Here is a 23,851-nt window from a genome sequence, read left to right as displayed (position 1 = left end):
CATTGAATGTTGAATTTTTTATAAGTAATTCTTTTATATACAAAGTTAAAAGAAGTAAAATAATTTACAATTTATGGTAAATTAATTTATTAACTTGCGATAAACACACATGCTAAAAATTATTTTTAAGTTATTTTAGATTGAAATAAGTTTAAATAACACAAGAACCGGAGTGGATGTTTCATTGAAAATTATCTTTAAATGTCAAATGTTAACTTACAAAAAAACAGTTTCAAATTATAGTACGAATCTTATTGCAGCATGCTTAAGATCTTATAGCACAATTGAATACTATTTATGATTTTTAATGATTGTCACTTGTTTCTATAATGTAAATACTTAACACAAACTGTACAAAATGTTTTGCACCTAACTAACATTAATTGTGTACTTCTTTTTCTATTCTATTTAGAAGATATTCACTACACTCGCATACACATTGATTTCCTAACGAAGCTCTGAACAAATTCGTTTCCTACATTATTTTTGTCAGCGTGTTTACAAAGTTCATGTCAAAATATGAACAACAAAAGACATTCTGACTTAAAGCATGGTTTAGACGCATAATCTTTTCTTTCTAAATGCTCTTGACATAAAGCAAACAAAATGCAGAGTGGATAGGCAGTACCTTGAAGAAGATATTTACAAAACTTACATTGCATCAACACTCGGTCGCATTCAACATTCAATCACTGATTCTTTGAATATCAATGTATCCAATACATTCACTGGTTATTTCTGTTCAGAAATTAATTCACATGTTAGTCGCTCAAACCCAAACGCTCAGGGATTCAGCTGTTGTCTGTGAAGATGTAAAGCTACTTCGATGCTGTTTCAGGAGAGCTTTAATTTCAATTGGAGTGGAGGACCATCTGCGATGTCTTGCTTTTTCCAATGGTACTTCAGGTAGACCGATCTCTGTATGACAACCTCTGATGGGAGAGATCGGCAGGGCACTGGGTAAACCAATCTCTTGAAAGGAGCTCATAGAAGAAAAACCACTCTCGTCCTCCACGCTGCTTACACTAGCAGCTGGCTTCGATTTGGAATATCTCTCCTTCCTCTTCTCGACTTTCCTGGTGCATTTGTTTGGCGTCGAAGTCGGCGTGAACATGAACGTACCATCATGCTCTGGCAGTGACCCGTTAAGAGGGTTAATAATTTGAAGGCAATCCTCTTCTTCGGTAGTTTTGCTGCTTCCGGAATTGAGCGAGGTGGCGTCTATGGATCTCCGGACACCCGGAAGAAGATTCTGCAGGCTCCTGTCAGCCTCGACAACGTGCGACGACGATTTGATGAAGCACATTCTGCTGTCGCTGTCTGTAACTCTTGTCTCATTCCCACGGTCGCAACTGCGACGCCGTGTGTAACTGACAGCCTCCTGTAATGTCGTAGAATTCACGAAACTACTATTCTGTAGGGGCAATGATACCTCATTGTGATGATTATTATTATGCCGCAGGTGATCTACCGGCGAAGGAGAGGATTCACTGTTGTCCACCGACGCTATCCTCGCCAAGTCAGGTTCTCTCATGGCTAACAACGACTGAACGGTTCTCATTAACCTGGAACAATTAATACAAAAACAGTGTCAATATACCTTTCGACGTACCGAATAACAGTCGTCAATAGAGGCCAAGTGAAGGCTAAGAGTGTTCATACCTGAATGCTTCCTGGGACAGTTTCTCCGGTGGTATCTCGTTCGGATCTAACTCCAGCTGTTTTGGCCTTTTGTACACGACACCTTCGTGGGTTTTGTTGAGATCCTGCGACTTGTTGCGCGGTGGGGTACAATGTACCGGGTCGTTCCTGCGTAACACGGACCAGGTGAACTCGCGGTAACCGGTGGTACACGGTGAGATCTGGGTGACGGACTTCGCTCTGGTGAATCGAGACGAGTCCGAGGAGGACGACGAAGTGGACATCGAGACTCCACGGTGCGGTGAAGAGTCACCGTGGACCGTGTGAACGCTTCGACTACGGGGCACCCTTGCGCTCGAACCCTTGTCCTTAAGAGTACTCTTCTCGTGAAGAATATCCAAGCTTTTACGGGCTCGATCCAAGAAACGCACCACCTGCTCCATCAGGCAGCGGTACATCTGGCTGTTCGCCTCTGTCTGTAATTTCGAACGATGGAAAAATGATTAGATGATCATGCTTCTCTTCTAATCTGTGCCCCCTAACCCTAGCGCAACCGTTTTAGCTCCCTAAAACTCAGATCAACTTTATGAAAGCTCGTTCGAGTGCACTCAAACGAAGTGTTGAGAATCGGTTCTCTGTTCCTATCCCTTATCTAACCTCTATCCCTTTTCTTTGGATAGTAAAAACAAATTGCTCTTATACGTTTATTTTATTTTTTTTACAGGACATCCTGTTTAATTTGGTAGGACATAAAACAGCTAGAATCATTGAAGCATATACTTCAGTGACTCAGGAGCTAGATTCAAGTAGTAGGAATTGTTATGGTTCTACCTACAGGGCGGTCCAGAACGTCCAGTGAAAGAAGAACGATGTCTGATCCAAGAATGGAGAATAAAAATTTCGAGGAATTAACTCTTAACTACAAACGACTCGTCTCAGAGATGAATAATCCGACGACTATTCCACGACACTTTTAATAACCAACTGAAAGTTATATTTTGTTATTGTTTCGGAAATAGTTTACAACTTACTTTCAGTTGAAGGTATTCAAACGCTTAGAGTTTCCGAAATTCGCCAGCAGGCGGTGACAGTGAAAGAAAAATTCAAATTCGTTTCTGTGACGAAGTTAAGGGTTAAACAGATTTAAATGTTGCAAGTAAAACCGTGTTCAGTGCACGTGACCTTTGTCGGCCAGACTGTAGCACAGACAAGACCTCATTCCGTTCGGTATTAGTCACATTAAAGAAGCAGTTTGTACCGAAGATAGTGAAAGTATTTTGCGGCCGAAAGGAAAGAAGAAAAAAAAAATCGCAGGCCTTCGAGGCTGTCCCTGGTCGTCCAACCGGAACCACCGTACAAGGAGAGGATACTTCGTTAAATTAATTAACGCAAATGAGGAAACACGTTAAATGGATGGTGTTATTAATCTTCGCGTCCCAGACGCCATACGCATAATCGATCGGGGAAAACCTCAAGAGACACGAACGATTGAACAAGAAACCGACGTAACGATGGAATATTATCTGCTCGAGTGATTCGATGGAAAAATATTTTTCAAAAAAAAAAAAGTGCAGATCAATATGCAAAAATTATCAGATTTTCGGTTTATTATTGGACGAACAACTTTTAAGTGATGGGAAAACCTAAAGACACAACAATTTTAACGAGAAATTAATCCTCAATGACAGAATACTACCTGCGCGAGCGATTGGATGAGAAAATATTTTTTCTAAAAAAATAATGAGGATTAAGTAGGTAAAAATTTGCAGTTTCGATTTATTTTTTGGACGAGCAACATTTTAAGCGCCACCGAATGTCAAACGGCGCCCCATAAATGGGATTTCCTCTCAAAGAATCCTTCGTACGATGACGTAAGTTGGGAATATAATCAAGAAAACGGTTATATCTGGGCGCAAAAATTTTTCGGTGTCTATCGGAGAGGATTAAATAATCGGAACAAGGTAATCTGGTCGAGGGCATTATTCCAGTTTCCCCGTGTGACTCAGTCACCGTTAAATGATCATTAGCCGCGATTACACACGAACCTGTTTCAGCTGCCATTGCAGAGTTTCGATCTGTGTCTGCATCACTACGTTGTCGATCATCCGCGTGTGGGGCGTCCGATTCAGCGTTAACGCGTCCTGCAATCGTCGGTTCTCCTCAATCAATGACTGGCATTGCTGCAACACACAAAGAGACATAACCGTTACAACGATTATTCCTATTCACGCTATATAGCGAACAGAAACTACAGTCTTTCGAAATAACAGCTTCGTAATTACATTCTATTTATTCATCCATATTACTATCGACACTTAATCTTTCTAGCGGTAAATTCTTCTTAATAGTAAATCACAATCTGTGACTGGATACGCAATCTGGTAATTATTATTTATCCACCATTATGACCATTAGTTTACAAATACTTAATTCAGACACTCGTCCAGGATTTGCTGTACTTCTATTAATGCGATGTAACGAACGGTAATTATAAACATTCAAAAATTTCTAAAAGCATCGATAGGTGAATTAAAAGATGACATGCGGAAGACTCGATGATTTAACGCCCCCCCTCAGGAATTGAAATCTTCGTGCCGGCGCGTTTACGGCCGCTGGGAGAATCGTCTTGGTTTCTGGTGCAACTTTCCTGAATGCAATGATTATTTTTAAAGGAGGAAAGAGAGCCACGTCTGTACGGTGTGCACGCGTTAATACAAGGTTTCACCTTGCGTAGGAGATTTTCACACGGTGGAGTGAACACAGAACCGTCGTTAGCAGAGCGTACGGCTGTTTATTGTACAACAACCATCGGCTCGCCTTTTCTATTAGCCTCGAATGATATTCTTACTTTTACCGAATAATTTTGTTCGTTTTTCAGCGGTCGTTTTCGCCGGTGTGCGTTACCTAATCTCTGATTGAAGTGAAAATTCTGATACATACTTATACAGGGTGTAACAAAAGTGTTCTGGGTCCCTGAAATGGATCACTCGTTAGGTGATTCGGGACAAGTTTTTCCTTAGCAAAAATGTTATCCGGGGCTTTGTTAACGAGATAATAACGAAAAACCCCGATCCCAATCAGTGCTTGAGTCTGCCAGCTGAGCCGTAAAATAGGCGTCATGTACTATCTGGGTTGTAATTATTAGTTTCTAAAATATCGATAAAAAAATAACGTTATATCGTGATATACAGTTATCGATAAATATCGCGCATCGCTAATTCTCGTGCGTTCGTGTAAACTTGTAATGGCCGCCATTTTGGACAACCTATCGCGCATCCCAATGGACGCGTCTCGAATAGACAACGGGGCCGAATCGGTCACTGGTGGCGTGTTTTAGTTATTCCAGTCACGAGGCCATTATCGAACAAACAATTAACCATCGAACAGCCTATCCACGAATTACTAATCGTCGCCCATTTCGGAGCGTGCGATCGAACAATACCCAACACGCGATCGAAAGAGGGTGTCTGCCCCTTCCTCTTGTTCGGCTCATGATGGAACATTTGCATTCCACCTCTTTTCTTTTTGATGCTCGTCGTAAAAGACGCAGGGCATAAAAGAATCCCCCCCCCCCTCCTCGAAGAAACACGAGGTTTCTGACATTTCCATACAATGGCGGGAAAAATACGGTACGGGTTGCGAGATATCCGGCGATGGGCCATGCTTGATAACGAAGCCAGGACGCGGAGAGATGTCGAAAGAATCGTGCGTTCATCGTTCGAATCGGTCGCCGTCATCGTGTTTCCAGCTTGTATTATATCGCGGGCCATTATTAAAATAGCGGACGGAAATGTGTCCCTGACACACGCGGCCAGCGCGCGATTACAGCACGTTTAAAAAAATGTGGTTTCGGTGGACGAAGTATGCAAACTTAGGATTCAATGCGTTTGGTAATACATATCTACGTTACCGTCACTTGTTTTCCTTTGATTTGTTCGACAAATTTTGCAATTTTTTCTTAAAAGTTAAAAACAAAAAATACAATTTTTTTACAGTAAGGAAATTTTTGTCCACTTATTTGGAAAATTTCTGCATTTAAGTACTTTGCAGTAATTAAAAATATGAAATATTTAAATTAAGTTGGTAAAATTGATAAAAAGTACAAAACCCCATATGAGGCCCCGGCTAGATACGACACCAAACGCGGAAGCTACCTTAAAGAATCTATACACTGCGTGGCATAACCCCTTAAAGTCGCGTCTCAGGTGATAAAACAAAAATACGCATCCCTTATTTTTGACTGCTTAACAGACATACGAAGTCTCATCAAAACCGGAGGGGGACACTTCCGTGCCTTCCCTTGTAAGACGTCTTTAAGCCGTCTTCAAAGCGTCATGTGCTATCTGGGTAGTGACCCATCGATAAAGTTGATGTTCTGTACAGTCGACAGAGACAGTGAACGGGTTAACGCACGGAAATACGGAATCCGTTTCTCGTGATGGTATATCTGGAGGATCAGAATCAGGCCTCCGTTTGCACAATTATGATGTATTACAGATTTCATTAGCGGCCACTTCACACCCGTTGAAGTAACCGATTCAACGCTGCTTAGATCTGCGCCGCTCGCTGCGTTCGCTCTATTAATTTCATAATTATAACCCGTAAGTGCTCGCGTTATTGTTGTTCCTTGCGTGCTGCGCACGCCTCCTCGAGAGTAATCCACAGGTTCGATTCTCTGATCGATGCACCGTCAGATTTCTATGATTCGATCATTTAAATAGCAAGTATACTAAAAAAAAAAAGAAAAAAAATTAAATGACTATCATGGGCGACGATCAATGCCCACATAGCAGATGACGCCTTAAAGACGCCCATTTTACGTCTACTTTACGTCTGAGGCATCTTTAAGCCGTCTTCAAGGCGTCATGTTCTATCTAGGTGACCTTTCAAGTGTTTCGTTTCATTTTGAAAACGTGCAGTTGTTTGCTTAATTATTTTTAAGCTATGACGAGTATACTCGACATAAACATTTGTTGTAAAATCAAGTCTACAACATATCCGAGTGTCAACAAAATTCGAAATGTTACTCAAAAAACTGTTCAATTTCGCGTGGAATGATCCCAAAAATAAAATTTTAGTTTCGTACAGTTCCGAGAGATTTTGTGTTTCATTCGAAATCGAACGGAGCCCTTAAATAGTTTCGCTGCTATTCGTCGAATGGATCGCAGTACAACGATAATAGCACGCCATTGTTATATTCAAATCAGCCTGCAACTATAACAATGAGCAATAGGACACGGGTTGTGCAATGGGTGTGATCCAGCATGGTCAACTGCTACTTGAATCTAACCATGACACTATTTGGGCAATGAAAGTGAATGAAGTCCCTGAACGTTTCGATCAGGAAATCTTCTACATCCACCATAACGAACAAAAAAAAAATAGAAAAACGTAGGTTACTAGAGTTCATTCGTCCACTAAGTACCTACTTTTGGTCCGACTATGAAAAATATATGCATTTTAAACTTTCCTTCGACAGTCACCATGATGACGACCATTAGCACAAAGAGCCCAGGCCACGGTGTATATACAAGTGGAAACGAAGGAATACTGAATAATTCAGGCAGTGACCGTAGCGAGTGACGTCACGATAGTATTCAGCCGGTGGACGGTTCAAGCTGACCGACCATGCGGAACCCCATCCGCTTGGGACCCCCGCTAAAAATTTCAGCTTTCCGTAGAAATTCCCCCTTCGCTGCAACACAGGTACAAGAAACCTGACGGACGGAGGTCAGCCCCGTGGAAACCGTACGCAGAAATCTCTGTCGTTACTTAACTGTACCGTTTCACCTGGGGCAAAAACACGGCGACGATTCCCTGGGCAAAATCCGTGTGCACGCGACGATACCGCCTCTGAGTGCTCGTGTACTGTAACCACGTGGCTTGTTTCGCCGTTCACACCGTCTGTCTCCACGTAAGTACTGTAATGACTCGATGAGTGCGACGTATACAGTCGGTGTCAAAAGTATTCGTAAATTTAATTATATAGGTAACTATAGATAATAATTTTATTTAATATTTTATTTATTATTTTTTTATTAAATAAACATCTGCAGTCTAGTAATGATTATGTTGTAGAAGACAGAAAAAAAAGCAGAAGAAATATTATCGAAACTCGAACCCAGGTGAATTTCTTTCACCCATTCTAATGACGATTCGTCTTTTTGCGATTCGTATTACGGAAACAAGATGGCCGCCACGCTCTATCGGTTACACAGTTTTTATAGGTTAGCTTGTTAGTTGACCTGAGAATGGATCACGCGTTGTCTCTCCGAGAAAACAGCGAAGTTACGAAATCATATGACCTTTTAAGAAATTCTGATGGCTGGATGGAGGTCTTCAAGGACTTCGGGGAGCAGCGATAAACTCGGCAAATCAAGACCGTGTACATATGTACTTTTGTTAGGACGCTTATCAGCCGTTTCACAAGAACGTTTCACACAAGAACCATTTACGACGACGATACCAGACGAATTTTGGGATGAAAGGTGCTAGAAGTTGTACGACAAAAGTAACAACATTTTGTATATATGATTCTAATGGAAAATCTTATTCCTATTTGAGATTTTTCAACAAACCCTATTAAAATGACCGTTGTATTGTATTCATTAATATCGCTAAAAAATTAGACTACATTTCTATTATAATTTTAACAAAATAAATAATTTTACTTCTTACAGAAAGCTTATATATTGTTGGTCGGCTTTGAAACATTTTTTTATAACAAGATGTATTTACTCCAATGGGAAGGTAATGTAAAATTGCCTCAGCGTTTAACGTGTTAAATGATTTTTTCTGTAGATAGTGCCCAACTCTGTCGAACGGACGTATCCGAGCACACGCGCGTATTCCCCAGCGGAAATGGAAAGAGAGCACACACGGCGAAGGGCGGAGAATAGGGGGGGGGGAAGAGGTGGAAAACGAAATAAAAAGAAGCGATTCGAGTATTCCAACAAGATAAACCCGGCCGGATCTTCCTAGCGAAACATCGTCTGCGTGTTAGTTTTCCCTCTCTTTCTCTCTTTCTGCGTTCGGTTTGACTGGAATGCACCAAAAATAAATTTGGCGGCGGGGCGCCATTTTGGTATCACCCCTTAATGCATTTGTCTTCCTTCCTCCTGAGGCCATTCCCCCCCTCCCCTCTTTTCGTCGTTCTCCTTTATAACTTCATTCTGTCCCTGTATCGTATCGTGTTTCTGATTTCCAACCCGACCGGATGATACGACGCGCCCCTATTAAAGATGTGCGATATTGGTTTCAATATCGATAATGCTTATCGATATATGTATATTGTTCCGTTTAAATATGGTTACATGAAAAATGTTTAAAAAGTATCCTTTTGAAAAGAATTTTCTGAAATAAATGTTTTGCATAGTATTAAGAAAATTTGTTCTGTTTTTACTTAATAAAAACGTTATTATGCGTTCATAAACAAAACATTTTGTAAACATACAAAAGTGAACTGTAAAATTTAGTTCAACACACTCAAAGATATTTAAGCAGTACAACTAGGGGGGGACGATATTGGGAACACTTTTTTTGAAAAGTAAAAAATGCGTGTTTTCACAGCTAATTCAAATTCTAAATTTCAAACAGCTGTAAAATCAACAATTTAAAAAATTTTCAAAAATCCTTCCATATAAGTTTATATATCGCTAAAGACTACAACATATTCAAATTTGAACAAAATTCAAAATGGTGCTCCGAAACGTGTCCGTTTTCACGTGGAACGATTATTATTATTATTATTAATATTCTTATTACTCTTTTACAAAACTTGTGTTCACTTTCGATCCAAGATCTAATCAACGTCATTTGCGTCTGATGGATCCAATTAACGAGAGACCATATAATTGGTTCAGCGACTCGAGCGATCTACATCTGGGAAGATCAAAGCGTCTTCTCCGCCCGTCTATTAATCCAACTGCTCCCTTGTATTCCGCCATAGTTTTTTCACGACTTTTTCTTGTCCGTTTAAATGGAAACAAGAGCCAGAAGTTCCGATTCAGAGGCGCCTAGCTACTTCCTCCGCGATGAAAGAAATTCCTCCAAGAAAAGAAAGTGTTTTCAGCTTGGAAAGCGTTATCATCAGACCATTGTGGATCTTTATGGAAATTAAAATTATTGTATATTAATTTACCAAACTGAAATTACGTCCGAGATTTCTTAAAAGGTTCGGCAGATCCCACGTAAAAGTGAAATTTATATGAATTTTTTCGAAAAATTTTATTGAGTTATGTTTTGCTTATTGACGATTATTTGTCATTCATTACGGCGTGAAATTCATGGTAGCGACACCGACGATTTGTGATTCATCGTCCCGGCGATTAACATTCAACGTACGCGTTGTCGCTACATCTTATTGTCCGCGGAAGTTACATTTTACGCGAGCGTTGTTCCGATGCAACGATCCCTCGTGCCTAGATCGTGCACTCGAATCCCTTTAAAAACAAATTTATCCGACGAATAAGGTACTTTTTTTCGTCTAAACAAATACAGTGGGTCAATAAAGTATTCGTACACCCTTTAAAACAGAGCAAATCTTTCAAAATTAGACCAAGTGACTTGAATTTCTTTGTGTAACTAGAAGGATTAGTTTACTGAATGATGTGTTAAAAAAATATATCGGTTTTGGTATAGCTTTGATGGCATAATATCGGTATTAAAATCAATACCAGTTTAAGTCCCTGGCTGACACGCGTCACAGAAGGATGGGTTCTTGGGACGGGAAGATGAGCTGTGTGGCATGAGACACAAATAACAGGTAAATAGTGCGAAAATCGAGCGACATCTCTGTATTAGACAATAGTGGGGGTGAGGGGGACAAGAATGCCGGATGTAAACCGTGAGAATGATTTTTCTAAATGACACACAGAAACAAGAAGAACATCTCTTATCTGTGTGAATGTGATCTCAGTAGGAGTAATTAAGGCGTAACTCGTTTGTTCCCTCTAATCAGTTAATTAACGTTAACAAACCGATCGGCGCGGTCCCCGTCAGTGCGATAATTAAAAAGAAAGTGAAGGGAGGAAACGATTTCGACAATATTTCGCGTTAAACAATTAAGTCCAGAAATATCAAAAGATGCTCTCACAGGGTGTGCAACTCTTCGTCTTTTCTCTCTCTATCTCTTTCCTACTTTTTCGTTATTAGAACAATTAAGAATAAACCGAGGAGAAGGTGTCGTGAGAGAAACGGTGAAACTGGTTTTGTTTGCAAACCCTGGATTCGAGGGATTTCACGCTGCGATAAATGATCGAAAATTGCTCGAAAGAATGAGGTATTGTAGAGTCCCGGGACGTGACTGTGTCAGGAATGATTATCGACAGGTTCGCCGTTGCGAGAGAAACAATTTTTATGGGCTTTTGTTTCAGCGAGCCCGAACTCGATTACGTCTAAACGAAAAGATCTAGAAATTGACGAATATCTAGTATTCAAATACTTCGTACTATTCAAATTATTCGAATTCTTGGAAGTATTCGATATCTTCGAATGAATTGTTTGTATTCGAAATTATACGATTGCTAAAGGGGAACAGGGCTACAAACGTTCAGCTGTAACTTCGTTCTCGAAGATCGTGTGTATGCAATGAATGCACAAAAATCCGCGAGTCTCTGTGACGAACGATGGAATTCGAGGGACGAACTAAGAGAAATGAAGGGATGGGACGGTGAGAAAAGCGGACAGGAAAGATGCGGGAGACCGCAATTGAAACGGACTGCGCGGGCTCCTCTGTCCGTGGGAGCGATGAGCAGCGGCGGAAGGAAGAGTGGCTGCTCTCTGCTTGCTGCTTCTCTACGAATCGGGCGACTTTCGAGGAACACGCGGAATGTTAGGGATGTCGTAGACGCTCAAGGCCGAACTAGGGACGAAATTAGATTCCACAGCCTCTTTTCTGCCTCATCTTTGCTTCTGGGGTTTTGTAAATTCGTCGCCGGTGGGATCGAGCGAGATTCGTACGCAAAGAAAAAAAATCGTCCAGCGAAATATTTCCGTGTATTTCGACCCTAGAAATCTTATATTTTAGCATGTTTCAATGTTAACCCTTTGACAGTCATATTTCTTTTGAATGTTTTCGAATTCGTGGAATGTTACAGAGAGTCGATAAATTAATGCTGACGATAAGTCGAGTCGATGCTAAGTTTACCAACCGTTCACTTTGTTACCGGATGCCCTCGCAGTTAATCGCCGTCGTACACGTGTGTGCAGAAGAAAGACACTGGGTAATCAGATCTCAATAGTGGTGGCTACCTTGGTTCGAATCTAGCTCCTTATTTAAAACGGAGACGTTAAAGTTGACTGTACATGAAACTTTAGTGAATATGTATTTCATCGTGTAACTCTGGAATCGAATTTCGTGCGACCTTCTCGCAGAACAGAATTTGTTGGTTTACAACTGTTGTATTTTTTTTCGTTAATTTGTCTATACTAACTTTGTATTTGAATCTAGTTTGGTAGTTGAATTTCAAGCTACATATGAGATTGACCTCTCTGTATTTGAAACTAAATCGTAATTTGACTTCGACTTTATTTTCAGGATCCGAATTCGAATGCGAATTAGAACTGGAATTTAAATTTTACAACTTAAAGATTTAATTTGAATTTGAATTAGAACTTGAATTCGAACTTGAATTTGAATGCGACTTGGAACTTAAATTAAAACTCGAAGTTCAATTTGAATTTCATTTGAAATTCGAATTCCGAAACAGAACAAGTATTCGAAACATCCGATCTCCTGTACGCGACCCGAATAACCGTCAGGATTCACCTTCCTTGTCATTTCCTGATCTCACGAGAATGAGATCGCTCGCGAAGCTTAACTGCTACTCGACGTCATGCAGATAGATCGCTACGACTGTATGTAATATCACACGCCAAGAACTTCCACGGTCCAATGATCCTAATATTGAATATCAGATTGTAAAGTACGCCGTCGACGAGCTAGAATATTGCGTCGTCGAATCGGGCGCAAGAATGAACGGGACCCGAATCAATAAAGTGGAATATTTGCAAGAGTACTTTCTACTCGTATTATACAAATGAACTTACACTAAATTAAATAAAAAAGAAAAAGAACAACTCATACGTATGATCTAGGTCACTCGTAGAACACAGATCCCCATCTGATGGGGAGGGAAGGGTCTATTGTAGTTTAGAGAAAAAAAGAACAGTACAATGCACGTAACTCGTTATCCATAACGAACGGTGCAAATAACGAAAATATAAAAACAATTGCGATACTCCGATAGGTCAAGGGTAATTATCTCAGAAGGTCGGAGACGACGTGGATTAGAACTTGAATTTGAATTAAAACTTGAATTTAAATTAGAACTTGAATTTCAATACTAATTGGAATTTGAATTAGAATTTGAGTTCGAATTCGACTCGGAATTTGAATCGCAAACAACGAAAATATCAACACGACCGCGATCCTCCCGGCGGGTCACCTGTAATTACCCCAGATGCCCAGAACCGCGACAAATCGTTCCCAGTATACCTCCCACATCCGAGAAGCGGCGAGAGGCACTTTCTTCCAGCAACAGATTGCGCAATTCCGATTAAATTTGGATCGTGCGGACGAGCGGTGTTCGGATGAGGACTGGACCCAGACGACATTCACCGCCGCGTGTAGGTCATCGGTGACCGTCACCGATCAATACCATCTTTTTTAACATTTTTTTAACACATGATTTAGTAAACTTATCCTTCTAACTTCACAAAGAAACTCAAGTCACTTGGTCCAATTTTCAATAGAGTTGTTCTATTTTGAAGAGTGTACGAATACTTTTTTCACCCACTGAAATTCAGTATTTGAAATAAATTTTTCAAACGGTAGCAGACCCTTAACCCTACATTCCTATTTCCCCTAGAGGCAGCAGAGTGTCCTCGTTAGTGTACGAGCGTTGAACCAATTGAACGACAAACGTGTCGACCCGTTTTAAATACGATCACCCGGTAGACATTGTGAAAGGTACACTCTCGTGGGCAGTGGGTTCCCGTGGTGTATATCCACGATGCCAGGTCGATGGCGAAAGATGCAGAAGGAATTAGAATCGCGGGCGGCGGCGGCGAAATTCCAGCCGCCCTTTTTTTTTCCTCCTCTTTTCTGTTTCATCGTCGAAGGTGGATTCGACGGGAAGCGTGGGAAAACGACCTCTCCTGTTCTTCACCTCGTTCCTCAACCCGCAGGACACGTGTTTAATAATCTAATCTCTCTGTATTTCCCTCTGTCTCTCACCTGGCCGTTTTATCGCCGTGCACCGTTTGGGCCGAGATAAAGACTTCTCTATTATGCCCGCACCAGACTGTTCACAAGATCGAATCTCGTTTTTTCTATTTTACCTTTCATTGTTCGTCAGGATTTATTAGTGGACCGCGAATTTTATGCATTTATCTCGCGCACGATTTTCCGAAACTCAGATGTACACAAACAACAATTAACTTTAACCCTTTAACGCCTAGATCCCTTAAATCGTTACTTCAAAAGTATGAGGCTGATGTACAGGGTATAACAGAAATGTTCGTGAGGTGATTTGAAACAAGTTTTTCCTCGGCGAAAATGTTGTCCGAGGCTTCGTTAAACAGATATTAACGAAAAATCTGCCGACCGAGTTCCTAAGCGCTGCGATTGGTAGATAGATCTGAATATTAAAAAATAAAAAAAGTTCAACTAACTCGAACAGTTTAAAGAACAATGAACGGAGCTCAATGTCTTTATAGCTTGGCACGAGGTCCGCAAGAAGGCGCTTCCTCGCCAGGGTACTAACCCTGGCGAACCGGAAGAGTTTGATTGGCGGTTTCTTCATTAACGAGTACCGTGGATAGAGGCGGTAGCGAAAAAGGTTACCTAGTTGTCCACGGCTCTGGAATAATGAACGTCCCCGAGAGTACGGGTCGTACACGACAAATTATAACCTGCGCGACAACGCGACGTTGTATCCAAAGAACCACCAGGCCAGGGCTCTAAGGCTCGTTGCAAAACGCGTCGTTACCGTGCGTGTACGCTGGGAATTATAGGCGTGTGTAGATCCATACTGTGTGCGAGCACCTTTCTCATCGTGGTGCAGCCACGCTTTCGCCTCGACATGATCAAAGATCCCCCCACGGCTTGAGAAAATTGCCCATAATCCACGGATATCGAGTCCTCTTCCTAGCGGGGGCCCGCCGCGACTTGAACCTATATGCCTGGAGGTGAAACTGGTCGAAAATAATTGTGGCACATTCTGTTCACTGTAGTGATGGAACTGATACGACGAGTATCGACGATATTCGAACGATTCGATACCTAAATACCCAATGGGAAATATGAATATGTACGGAAATCTGTGGTACTCGGTATCAGAATTCAATACCGACGCATCTTGGACCGACACCAATCAGTATCAATTCTACAGCAACCGAGTATACATATATCGATACCACGAACAACAGGAATCGAATTTTTCAAGTACTTTATGAATACAGAAATTCCTGACTTGTTTATAATTATATTGGTATCGATACTTTCGTGAAGTATCAAACATACACTGTCATTCCTAAGTATTATTACATCTATGATCTACATGGTGAGGTTTAAAAAAAATCATATATTTTCAACCACTTCTGTTACCTTATATTTAAATAAATATTGTCCATCGAGTTTTAAGGCCCTACAAAAAATACTTGTTTCAAACTTCCAACAATTTCGTAAGATTTTATTATATTTACTTCCTATTCGATTAGTATCCTAATGTTTATGGTCGGTGGTGTACATTTATACTTTTGTAGAGTATCAAACAGATACCGAGACTTTCGTGCAATTATCGAGGGGGTGTCGATTGTTTTTAATGGCTATGTGTATCTTCGATATTACTCGATATCAAATAAAAATTTACAGTTAGACATGAAATACCAATATCGGCGTGGTTTTATTCCCAACGATAATTCACTGGCAATTCCCTGGGAGCAGGAAATCGTTTCGAGTGTCGATAGAGACCGGTTTCGAGGGCGTCGTTCGATCGTTTCGATATGTGCGGCGACCGTGAACGGAATTATCGGGTCGTTGCGGATGAAACGGCGACGAGTGGTCTTTCCGACGATGCTCGCGCATTTATAGCTCGCGTGGAAGAGGGTGGAGAATCAACGTCTGACGATGGTCGATTCGAATTCTATTTTTAGTATTTTTTATATTTGCGAAATCGTAGTGTGTCGAGTATATTTGACTTGGGAATAAAAATCATAACTTCTAAACTGATAAATTTTCGATCTAAATACCTTAATAATTATTTTAAAAGAATACAAAGATGCTTCAAATGGCCCGTAAAAAAATATACAGATTCTTTCAAAAAATTTTCGGTGATCTTGAGTTTTCATTGAATAAAAAGTTTTTTATCGATATTTACCATTGCAATTTCTTGTCAACTGAATACTGACGAAACATTTTTTTACCAAATTAAGTATAACTATTGTAATACATCACTCTCTGAGTCAGAATAAGTGTTCGTATCTCAATATATGATTTATCCAAAATTACATAATTTAGTTATATCTTTGAATTCATCTAACAAATTTCTCGTATTTTGTAAGATTATTTCGAAACAAATCGAACTTTTCGAACAGAGAAAATAAAAGAAAGATATACCATTACCGCCAGTATAAAGGAACGAAATAAGATATTTCGATTCCATAGAATTCGTGAACATTGGGTGCTATACAATTTCGATAAATGCTACTTTCGAATTTTTCTCCGCAAGAGAAACCACCCGTACAGACCTTTTGCGGCGTAATGCCTGAAAATTTCAAACTGTTCGGTTAAAATCGTCCCGCGACAACACGTCCGCAATGAGAATGGAAACGAGTGACAAAGTCGACACAAAGAACGCGGAAATACAATTTTTATTATTCCACTTTCGGAATTTCGTAATACCAGAGCGATTTACTCCCGTCTCCGACGCGATCGTTCCGTGGATTTCGAGCAGGGTTTGAAACGGTTCTGAAAATAATTATTTCAAACAGTTTTATAAAAATTCCGACTAAAACAGTTCTGAAGAATCATTATTCTGAATAGTTGTTATAACCAATAAAATTAAATAAAAAATTTTTAAAAACCCCGACATAAAAAGAATGGTTTATTAACTGAAAAAGTGAGTGACGAAGAGTTTAAAAAGTATGAAATAACTTACTATATCATATTATTTATTTATCTGCTTTAGGTTCTTATATAGTTACGAAAAAAACCTTTTCATAAAAAATTAGGTAGTTATAGATTTTTTTACGGAGATTAGGATGGCATGGAAAAAAAAATCAAACTAGGACACTATGACCACAATACATAAGGATTGAAAACTTTAAGGTGATTTTGTAATTATGTCACGCAGTGTATACTCGTAATGAAAGGCTTGAACTCGCCCCGTTTCTGTTCCAAATCGAACAAGATAAGTGTTCACTAGTTCACAATAAACAACAAACGAAATAACGAGAATTCACCTGTCTCACCCCCATAAAGAACCATATTTTTTTTTTTTTTTTCAAAAAGCGTCAACTCATTCTGCCCAATTTCCTCCAGTTTCCATAGCAGAATAACATCACAACAAGATCGTAGGAGAAATCACAAGTCAACGAAAAGGACTCCGAAACTTTCGAAGCGAGGCGAAGAGGCCACCTTATTCTCGGCTGGCCCCGTCATTGTTGGGACGCTTTCAAAAGGGGGATTTCACGAGAAGAGGAAACGGCCAAGTGATTTTGGTCGGTGCAACACACACTTACACGTGTGTGTGTACACCGACGTCGTAGGCACATCCTGTCGGCCACGAATCGAAAAACAGCAGGATGGTGTGTGACACACGTCACGGAAAAAGGAAACAACGATACATACACATATAGAGGCACAGAAATGTTAGTGTTTCCTCGGGTCAGCACACGGGTTCGGGGAACACGCAATGTGCATTCGTATGTGGGGAAGACAAAAAGGCACAAAGCTGCCAGTAGTGTTCCACGACTGATAATTACGGAAGGGGCTCGAGCGAACTTCCGCTGAAATAAAACCTACCCGCGATCGACGAGACGGCTCTTTCCTTTTCAAACCCTTCTGTGGATAACCAAAATATTCACGGTTATTTAGCAAATCGAAATACCTCTATTCTGACAGATTAAATAAACATAGATAATTTATACTTTTCCGAAACTCTTAGTTTTCCGTTCCTATAATATATGTATATGATATTAATAAATGATTGGTTTGTTTTTATTTTATTTAATATTTGCGATTTGTGACAGTGTTATTGGTACTTCGTTAATAATTAGAATAATTTATATATTTGGTAATCAGGACGTTAAAGAGTAAAGTAGCCGAATATGAGACCCATTTTTTTAAGCACGTGTTGGATTCTGAGTGAAAAATGAGTGCAACGCTTTATTAAAATCAACTTACAATTAGAGGTTTATTCAAGTTAAGAAATACGTTTACGTTGTTCGAGACTCGTCCAAGAAGAAGTGCGCTGGTTGTCCGGAGTGAATTTATACATATGTATACAGTGCGAGTTTTTGTTACTTTAATCAAAGTTTCAAAAAAGTTTTGATTATTATAATACTGTATTATTGTAATATTGTAATAGTTATTATTATAATATTGTATTATTGTATTATTGTAATATTTATTATTACAATATTATATTATTGTAATATTGAAATATTTATTATTATAATATTGTAATATTTTTATAACTTGCCCGAATTGTACACATACGACGAGTGCAACATGTGTCCCGTATCGTATCGACATTTTCTGGAAGTGCATTCGGTTCGGTGGTATCGCGAAGCGATGCGCCACGCATTGAAATCACCGAGCTAGCCGGTTGACCCCTCGACGCGATATTTATACGTAAGTATCGTTGAAAATTCAATCGAGAAGAACTGGTTACCCTCACAATAAATGCCATAAAGGAGAGCAAAATTCATGGTTATTCATTGAAAGTTCCCAAAATGAAATTTATAATGAAAACCGAAGGAACCTTTCTTCGATGAGAGGGCAAGTATTTATGAGTGGTAGTTTATTATGGTTCCTTGAGGGCACAACAGAGATTATTGCCATTTCATTGGGACACGTTAATTGTTCCTATTACTTGTCGGACATTGTTAATTCCTTATTTAACGCTAGAAGTACCAAAGCAATCAACACGTCTGGTTAATACTGTATTTTCTTTTACAACTTTTGCTGCGATATGAAAGTGACAAAGGTAGTTTATTTATAGATTTGTATATTTTCAAAACTTAATCATGTTTATCAATGCGGTGGAAATAGATATACCTAAGTTTATCCTAGTTACTTCTAGTATTAATTTAAGAATAATGTTCTGTTTAATTTAGGAACTTTTACTGCAATATGACAATGACAATGGTACTTAATTTATAAATTTGTATATTTTCAAAAATTTGTCATATTTATCTATGTGATGGAAATGGATATACGTTTATCATAGTTAGTTCTGGCGGTAATTTAAGAATCTTAATGTTCTATTTAATTGAATAACTAATGTTTTATTTAATTTCGAATGACGATCAAAGTAGTTTCACAGATAGATTTTCTGTTGTTTTACGAGTTTGGTTCACGAGAGTACAGTTGAATAAGCCAGGTAAGACCAGCCTGATATATATTGTATACATATAATTCCCCGAATCCGTTATAGGAGGATTCCAATATATCCCCCTAATACCTGTAATGTTTCTTTTCAGAAATCAGTACCAATAAGTGCAGGTATAAATACAGGTACAAGGTTTACGACCCAGTTCCACAGCTTTATTTTTAATACCGTCACGAACCGACAGAACGAACGAACGAAAAAAAGAAACGAGAATTAAAAGTTCCGTGCATTCCAACGACCCAAGATTTTGTGTATACAATTCTATAAATACAGTAACGGATCGAACCCGTCTGTTGCCCCAGTTAACCAGTTTTATCGAAAAACAAAACCAGATAGAAATTCTTATTCCTTCATTCATTCGTCGTTAAAAGAAAAATATTAACAAATACCAAAAGAATCATTTTTATCGAAAAATGAAACCAAAAAAATTCTTATTCGTTCATTTATTCACTGATATTTATTTGACGTTAAAAATAAATACCTCCAGATTTTTTGCTACAGAAAATTATACATTTCATCACGCGTGAAGTATCAACGAACTGTACAGAAGCAATTTAAAAATATAGGATCTAAGAGAACGAAGAATATAAAAAAAATTCACACGATAATCATTTCTATTTGCATGTTAAATACCAACCACTTAATAACGCTTGAACGTTGTACGTTCGTGGTCTCGCAAGAATGCTCGCGAAGGTCGAAAAACCAAGCAACATGCGGTTATCATTTTCTTTGTGCAACCGGGATAAACAACAACAGCGCCTGTCGGCGATAAGTCATCGTACAAAGTGAAAGGAATTTACAATATCGCGTTTCAGGATCGACCCTACGTGGAACTTCGTTCTTGCGAAACCCTAATTATTACGAACAAGAGAAACAAAATTGAAAGAAGAAAACAAAAATCAGAACACTTAATTTCTGTGGTTGAAACCTGTCACCGTGACGGGAGAACGGAAACGATATTCGAGGAAACATGAAAACCGAGATCGGAACCGATACAAGTAATCACCTTCTTCGGTCGTGGACAATTACATCATATCGGTTCCCCTCAGGTGACCATTCCAGCGAGAATCTTTACATAATCAACGATAAAAATAAACTCGATCCACGAAGAAAATATCTTGGTTCCCACCCAAATCGTTCAGAAATCGTTAAGGTCGACGTTGAAACGATCGTATCGAACAAAGAAAGCTCCCCTGGTGGTTATATAAACCGTAATAATGACGATAATAAACGGAGAAAATTCGGAAGTATCATGAAAACATCTTGGTTCCCCCCCCCCCAAATCGTTCAGAAATCGATCTCAGAGATCGGTAAGATCGACGAAAAGTTCGACGTCGAAACGGTTGTATCGAGCCAAGAAAGATTCCCTGGTGGTTATATAAAGCGTAATAACGACGATAATAAACGGAGAAAATACGGAGGATTTCGTGGAAAATATCGAACAACAGTCTCCCGCGACAGGAGAAGTGTCAAAATAACTGTACTGACCCGACTGCCGCGACGGTGGCTCACGAAATTATTCGGACAGGTTATTTTCAGTGTAAGTTCACTTAATACCCGTACATACCCGGTGTTTCGGAGGGTATCGATGACAGGTTAGCCAAAGAGTGGAGGGAACAATACACGTAACGAATAATTTCGCGAAACCATCATGGACAAAGGGTCGGTCAATCGGTCAGAAAAACGTAACGACCGCGCCAGCCGTTCGAATAGCGCCTCTAATCCTGCCCCCTTGGCCGAACGGTTGATTTATTGCGCATGTGCGGGCTAAAGCCCTGCTTATTTAAATGTACCGTTTAAACCCTCTCGGGGCCACCACATTCGGCGAACGTATCAGGAAATATCCAAGGAATCCCACCACGTAAACGACCCGACGAGTTATTCGCGTGGAAACGGAGCATTTAATGCCGAGAATATATTCGACGATGGGAAACTTACCTTTCGCAACTTCTCCAATTCATTGACGTCCGCGGTGGACTGGACCGCCTGGGGAAAGCAAACGAAAAGAAAAATGGTTTAACCGATCGTAAATTGGTAACCAAGGTTTTGCGGGAATAGTTTTCTGTATATGGAGCTATTTCTTTTCTCTTTTTCGCGGGGCCTTTTTTGTCTTTAGAGGAATCGTTGACACACTTGCGCACACTGGCAAAAAAATGTCCCGTTGCGAACGGGCAATGAAATTCTACGGTCTAACGAAACCCTGTATTGATTTATAGAGTCGGTCGTTTTTAAACCGGCGAAACTTAACGTTGGAATGTTGTTAATGGAACATCCGTTAGGAAATGTAAATAAATAATTTTAAATAAATACAGGGATATGTTAAAAAGTAAATGGGGATGAATATACGATAGAATTGTCGGTGTGTTTAATGCAATTATAAAATATACCTAATTAGTCTATTATAAAAAATTCTATCCACGGAAGAATGTTAAGAATGTACGTGAAAAGAAACGTATATCGGTCGACTCAGTGTAAATCGCCGCAGTGTTCACTTAAATGAATTTTCATACGGCCAATTTTAAAGTGTCCATATTTTTGAACATATGTCCATAAAGAGGACAAATTGGTCTATATCCTCCTTTTTTTCAAAATTTTAAATAGTTCCCCGGTATAAAAACAGGGCATTTATTTAAAACAATTGCAAAATAAATAGTTAAAAAACATTTTTTTTAACCGAAATAATTTTTATTTAGAACTCTTATGTCTCCACTGTAAGTACCCACAAAGCTCATTTCGATCAGTTTGTTAATTCAATAGTAATGATTTATTGAAAAATAGTTGACCCTAAATTTCAAACATTAGTAGAATCAACAATTTTTCAAATTTTCAAAAATCCGTCAAGATATGTTTATATATCGCTAACGACTACAACATATCCAAATATGAATAAAATCCGAAATGGTGCTCCAAAAAGTGTCCGATTTCGCGTGGAATGAGCCTAATCGCGCTGTTGCCCCGAAATCGAAATATCCGTGAAAAAGGTCGTCGAACTGCTCCGAGTGTACACAACAATTATTAAAGTGACATTTTAATGTAGACTCGTTACTCGAATAATATTTACCCGCACGAATCACAAGTCACTTAACCGGTAACGGTACGAATCATTCGAGATGTACACAACGATTCAAATGCCTGGGAATCAATCGCCATAGAAATTCTCTTTATATTTACCTCGATCTTTTGCCACGGATTCGAGTTGCCCTTGCCGGAAACCCGGTTGTCCAGTGCCGTTGTTACATTCCCGAAGTTCACGAGTGAGAAGAAATTATTGTTGCCGGCGTTCCCATATGATTCCGGCTCCTCGGCGATCGTGTTGTCGAGTAGCTCGTAGTCCAACGACTTCGAATCGCGGCAATTTGTGACGAATGATCGTGCGAAGCTGCTTTTGAAGAAATGTTCCAGTGACACCTCGCTGCCAAGAGCGAACTCCACTTTCGGAGCATCGACCATGATGATGAAAGAATCCTAGCCGTGGATCGTTTGCAACAACAACAAAAAAAGTGCGCGAAACGAGGTTAGTACCTTTCCAGGCGTTGCAAACCCGGAAGCTAGACCACGTAAAACAGCTCGATGATTCCGTGCATCCCGCGAAAACTTGACAGGAGCAATGCAGCCGTTGACGGATCAGAAATGATTCAACGATGCCCCCCCAAAACCCCCTGTTTTGTTCTGCCACCGGTTTCACTTGTTTTTCCACGAGCCGAAACGTCGGGCGATCATCGATAAAACGTGACGTATGGGTAATTCCGTCATGCGCGAAATGACACGTAGTGTTTCATGGAATTCGTCGTGTACGAGAAAAACGGTTCTTGCACAAATCCAGGGATCCGAAACATCACTCACGCTGGTTCGACACACACAGCACAGCACTGCGCGTCAAACTGACAACAACGGAAACCGCTCCGACTGCGCGTGGCCGCCTCGGGCCTTCGCGACGGCGAAACACTGAAACCCCCAGCCATAGAGAATAGCGCGTTGCACATGCGCCTTTCTACTCCGCCGAATCTTAAGGGGATACTCCCATGTACCCTTACGAGCAAACTCGGCTTCCGTTAGGAGAAAAAGTGGCGTAAGAGAAAGATCTCCTACCAATTGGTAAATTTATTTCAGGTACTGAAATAAATGATTCGTGATTCGATCACGTTCGTTCCCAATCACGATGATTTTTCACAGTGATTCGTGATTTCCCGTGATCGTTTCTTATTGGTGGAGAAACCTAACAGTTCTTTACACGCGATACATAATTTGTATATTTCACATTAACGACATCAAAACAAAAATTAGGGTTATATCGTATAAAGTGAAGGAATAAGTAGAAACAATGAAGAATAATGAATAAATTAATGATTAAAAATTATAATCTACATGTTACCTAGCAAATCATTCTTTTAGAATTTCTTGTTTTTTTCTATTGATTTTTACAAACACAGTAATGTAATTCATCGTAAAATCATTTTGAATACGTTTTTCTGTTTAAAGATTAATGACTTACGATTGCAGTGAGCAAATTCACTCAAGATAAAAAAATCGCAATCACGGTCGTGAATTAAGTTAAATCACGATCGTGATCGTGATTCGGCGATCACTGTGAT

The 23,851-nt window shown here is 39.7% G+C and overlaps 1 protein-coding gene across 1 annotated transcript; it reads right to left on the bottom strand.

The window, feature by feature from the left end:
• Positions 1 to 396: 396 nt before the first annotated feature.
• On the bottom strand, positions 397 to 23,174 carry LOC107194019. The gene is made up of 5 exons (XM_015583576.1): positions 22,431 to 23,174; positions 21,198 to 21,245; positions 3,687 to 3,821; positions 1,663 to 2,117; positions 397 to 1,565 (listed from the first exon to the last, which is right to left on the bottom strand). Exons 1-5 carry the CDS (start codon positions 22,707 to 22,709, stop codon positions 770 to 772), a joined length of 1,713 nt encoding a protein of 570 aa, XP_015439062.1. The 5' UTR covers positions 22,710 to 23,174; the 3' UTR covers positions 397 to 769.
• Positions 23,175 to 23,851: the final 677 nt, after the last annotated feature.

This window comes from Dufourea novaeangliae, unplaced genomic scaffold, assembly GCF_001272555.1.
Source record: "Dufourea novaeangliae isolate 0120121106 unplaced genomic scaffold, ASM127255v1 scaffold21, whole genome shotgun sequence".
Taxonomy (NCBI): domain Eukaryota; kingdom Metazoa; phylum Arthropoda; class Insecta; order Hymenoptera; family Halictidae; genus Dufourea; species Dufourea novaeangliae.
Note: the sequence above shows the minus strand (reverse complement) of the source record. Positions and strands in the feature narration are given on the sequence as shown.

What these genes read in the sequence shown, in the direction of transcription:
- LOC107194019 (XM_015583576.1), bottom strand. Translation starts at nt 22,709, where the DNA reads ATGGTCGATGCTCCGAAAGTGGAGTTCGCTCTTGGCAGCGAGGTGTCA. An exon ending in ATCCGTGGCAAAAGATCGAG is followed by an intron (nt 21,246 to 22,430) that starts GTAAATATAAAG and finishes TGCTTTCCCCAG; the next exon opens with GCGGTCCAGTCCACCGCGGA. An exon ending in TGCAATGGCAGCTGAAACAG is followed by an intron (nt 2,118 to 3,686) that starts GTTCGTGTGTAA and finishes TCGAAATTACAG; the next exon opens with ACAGAGGCGAACAGCCAGAT.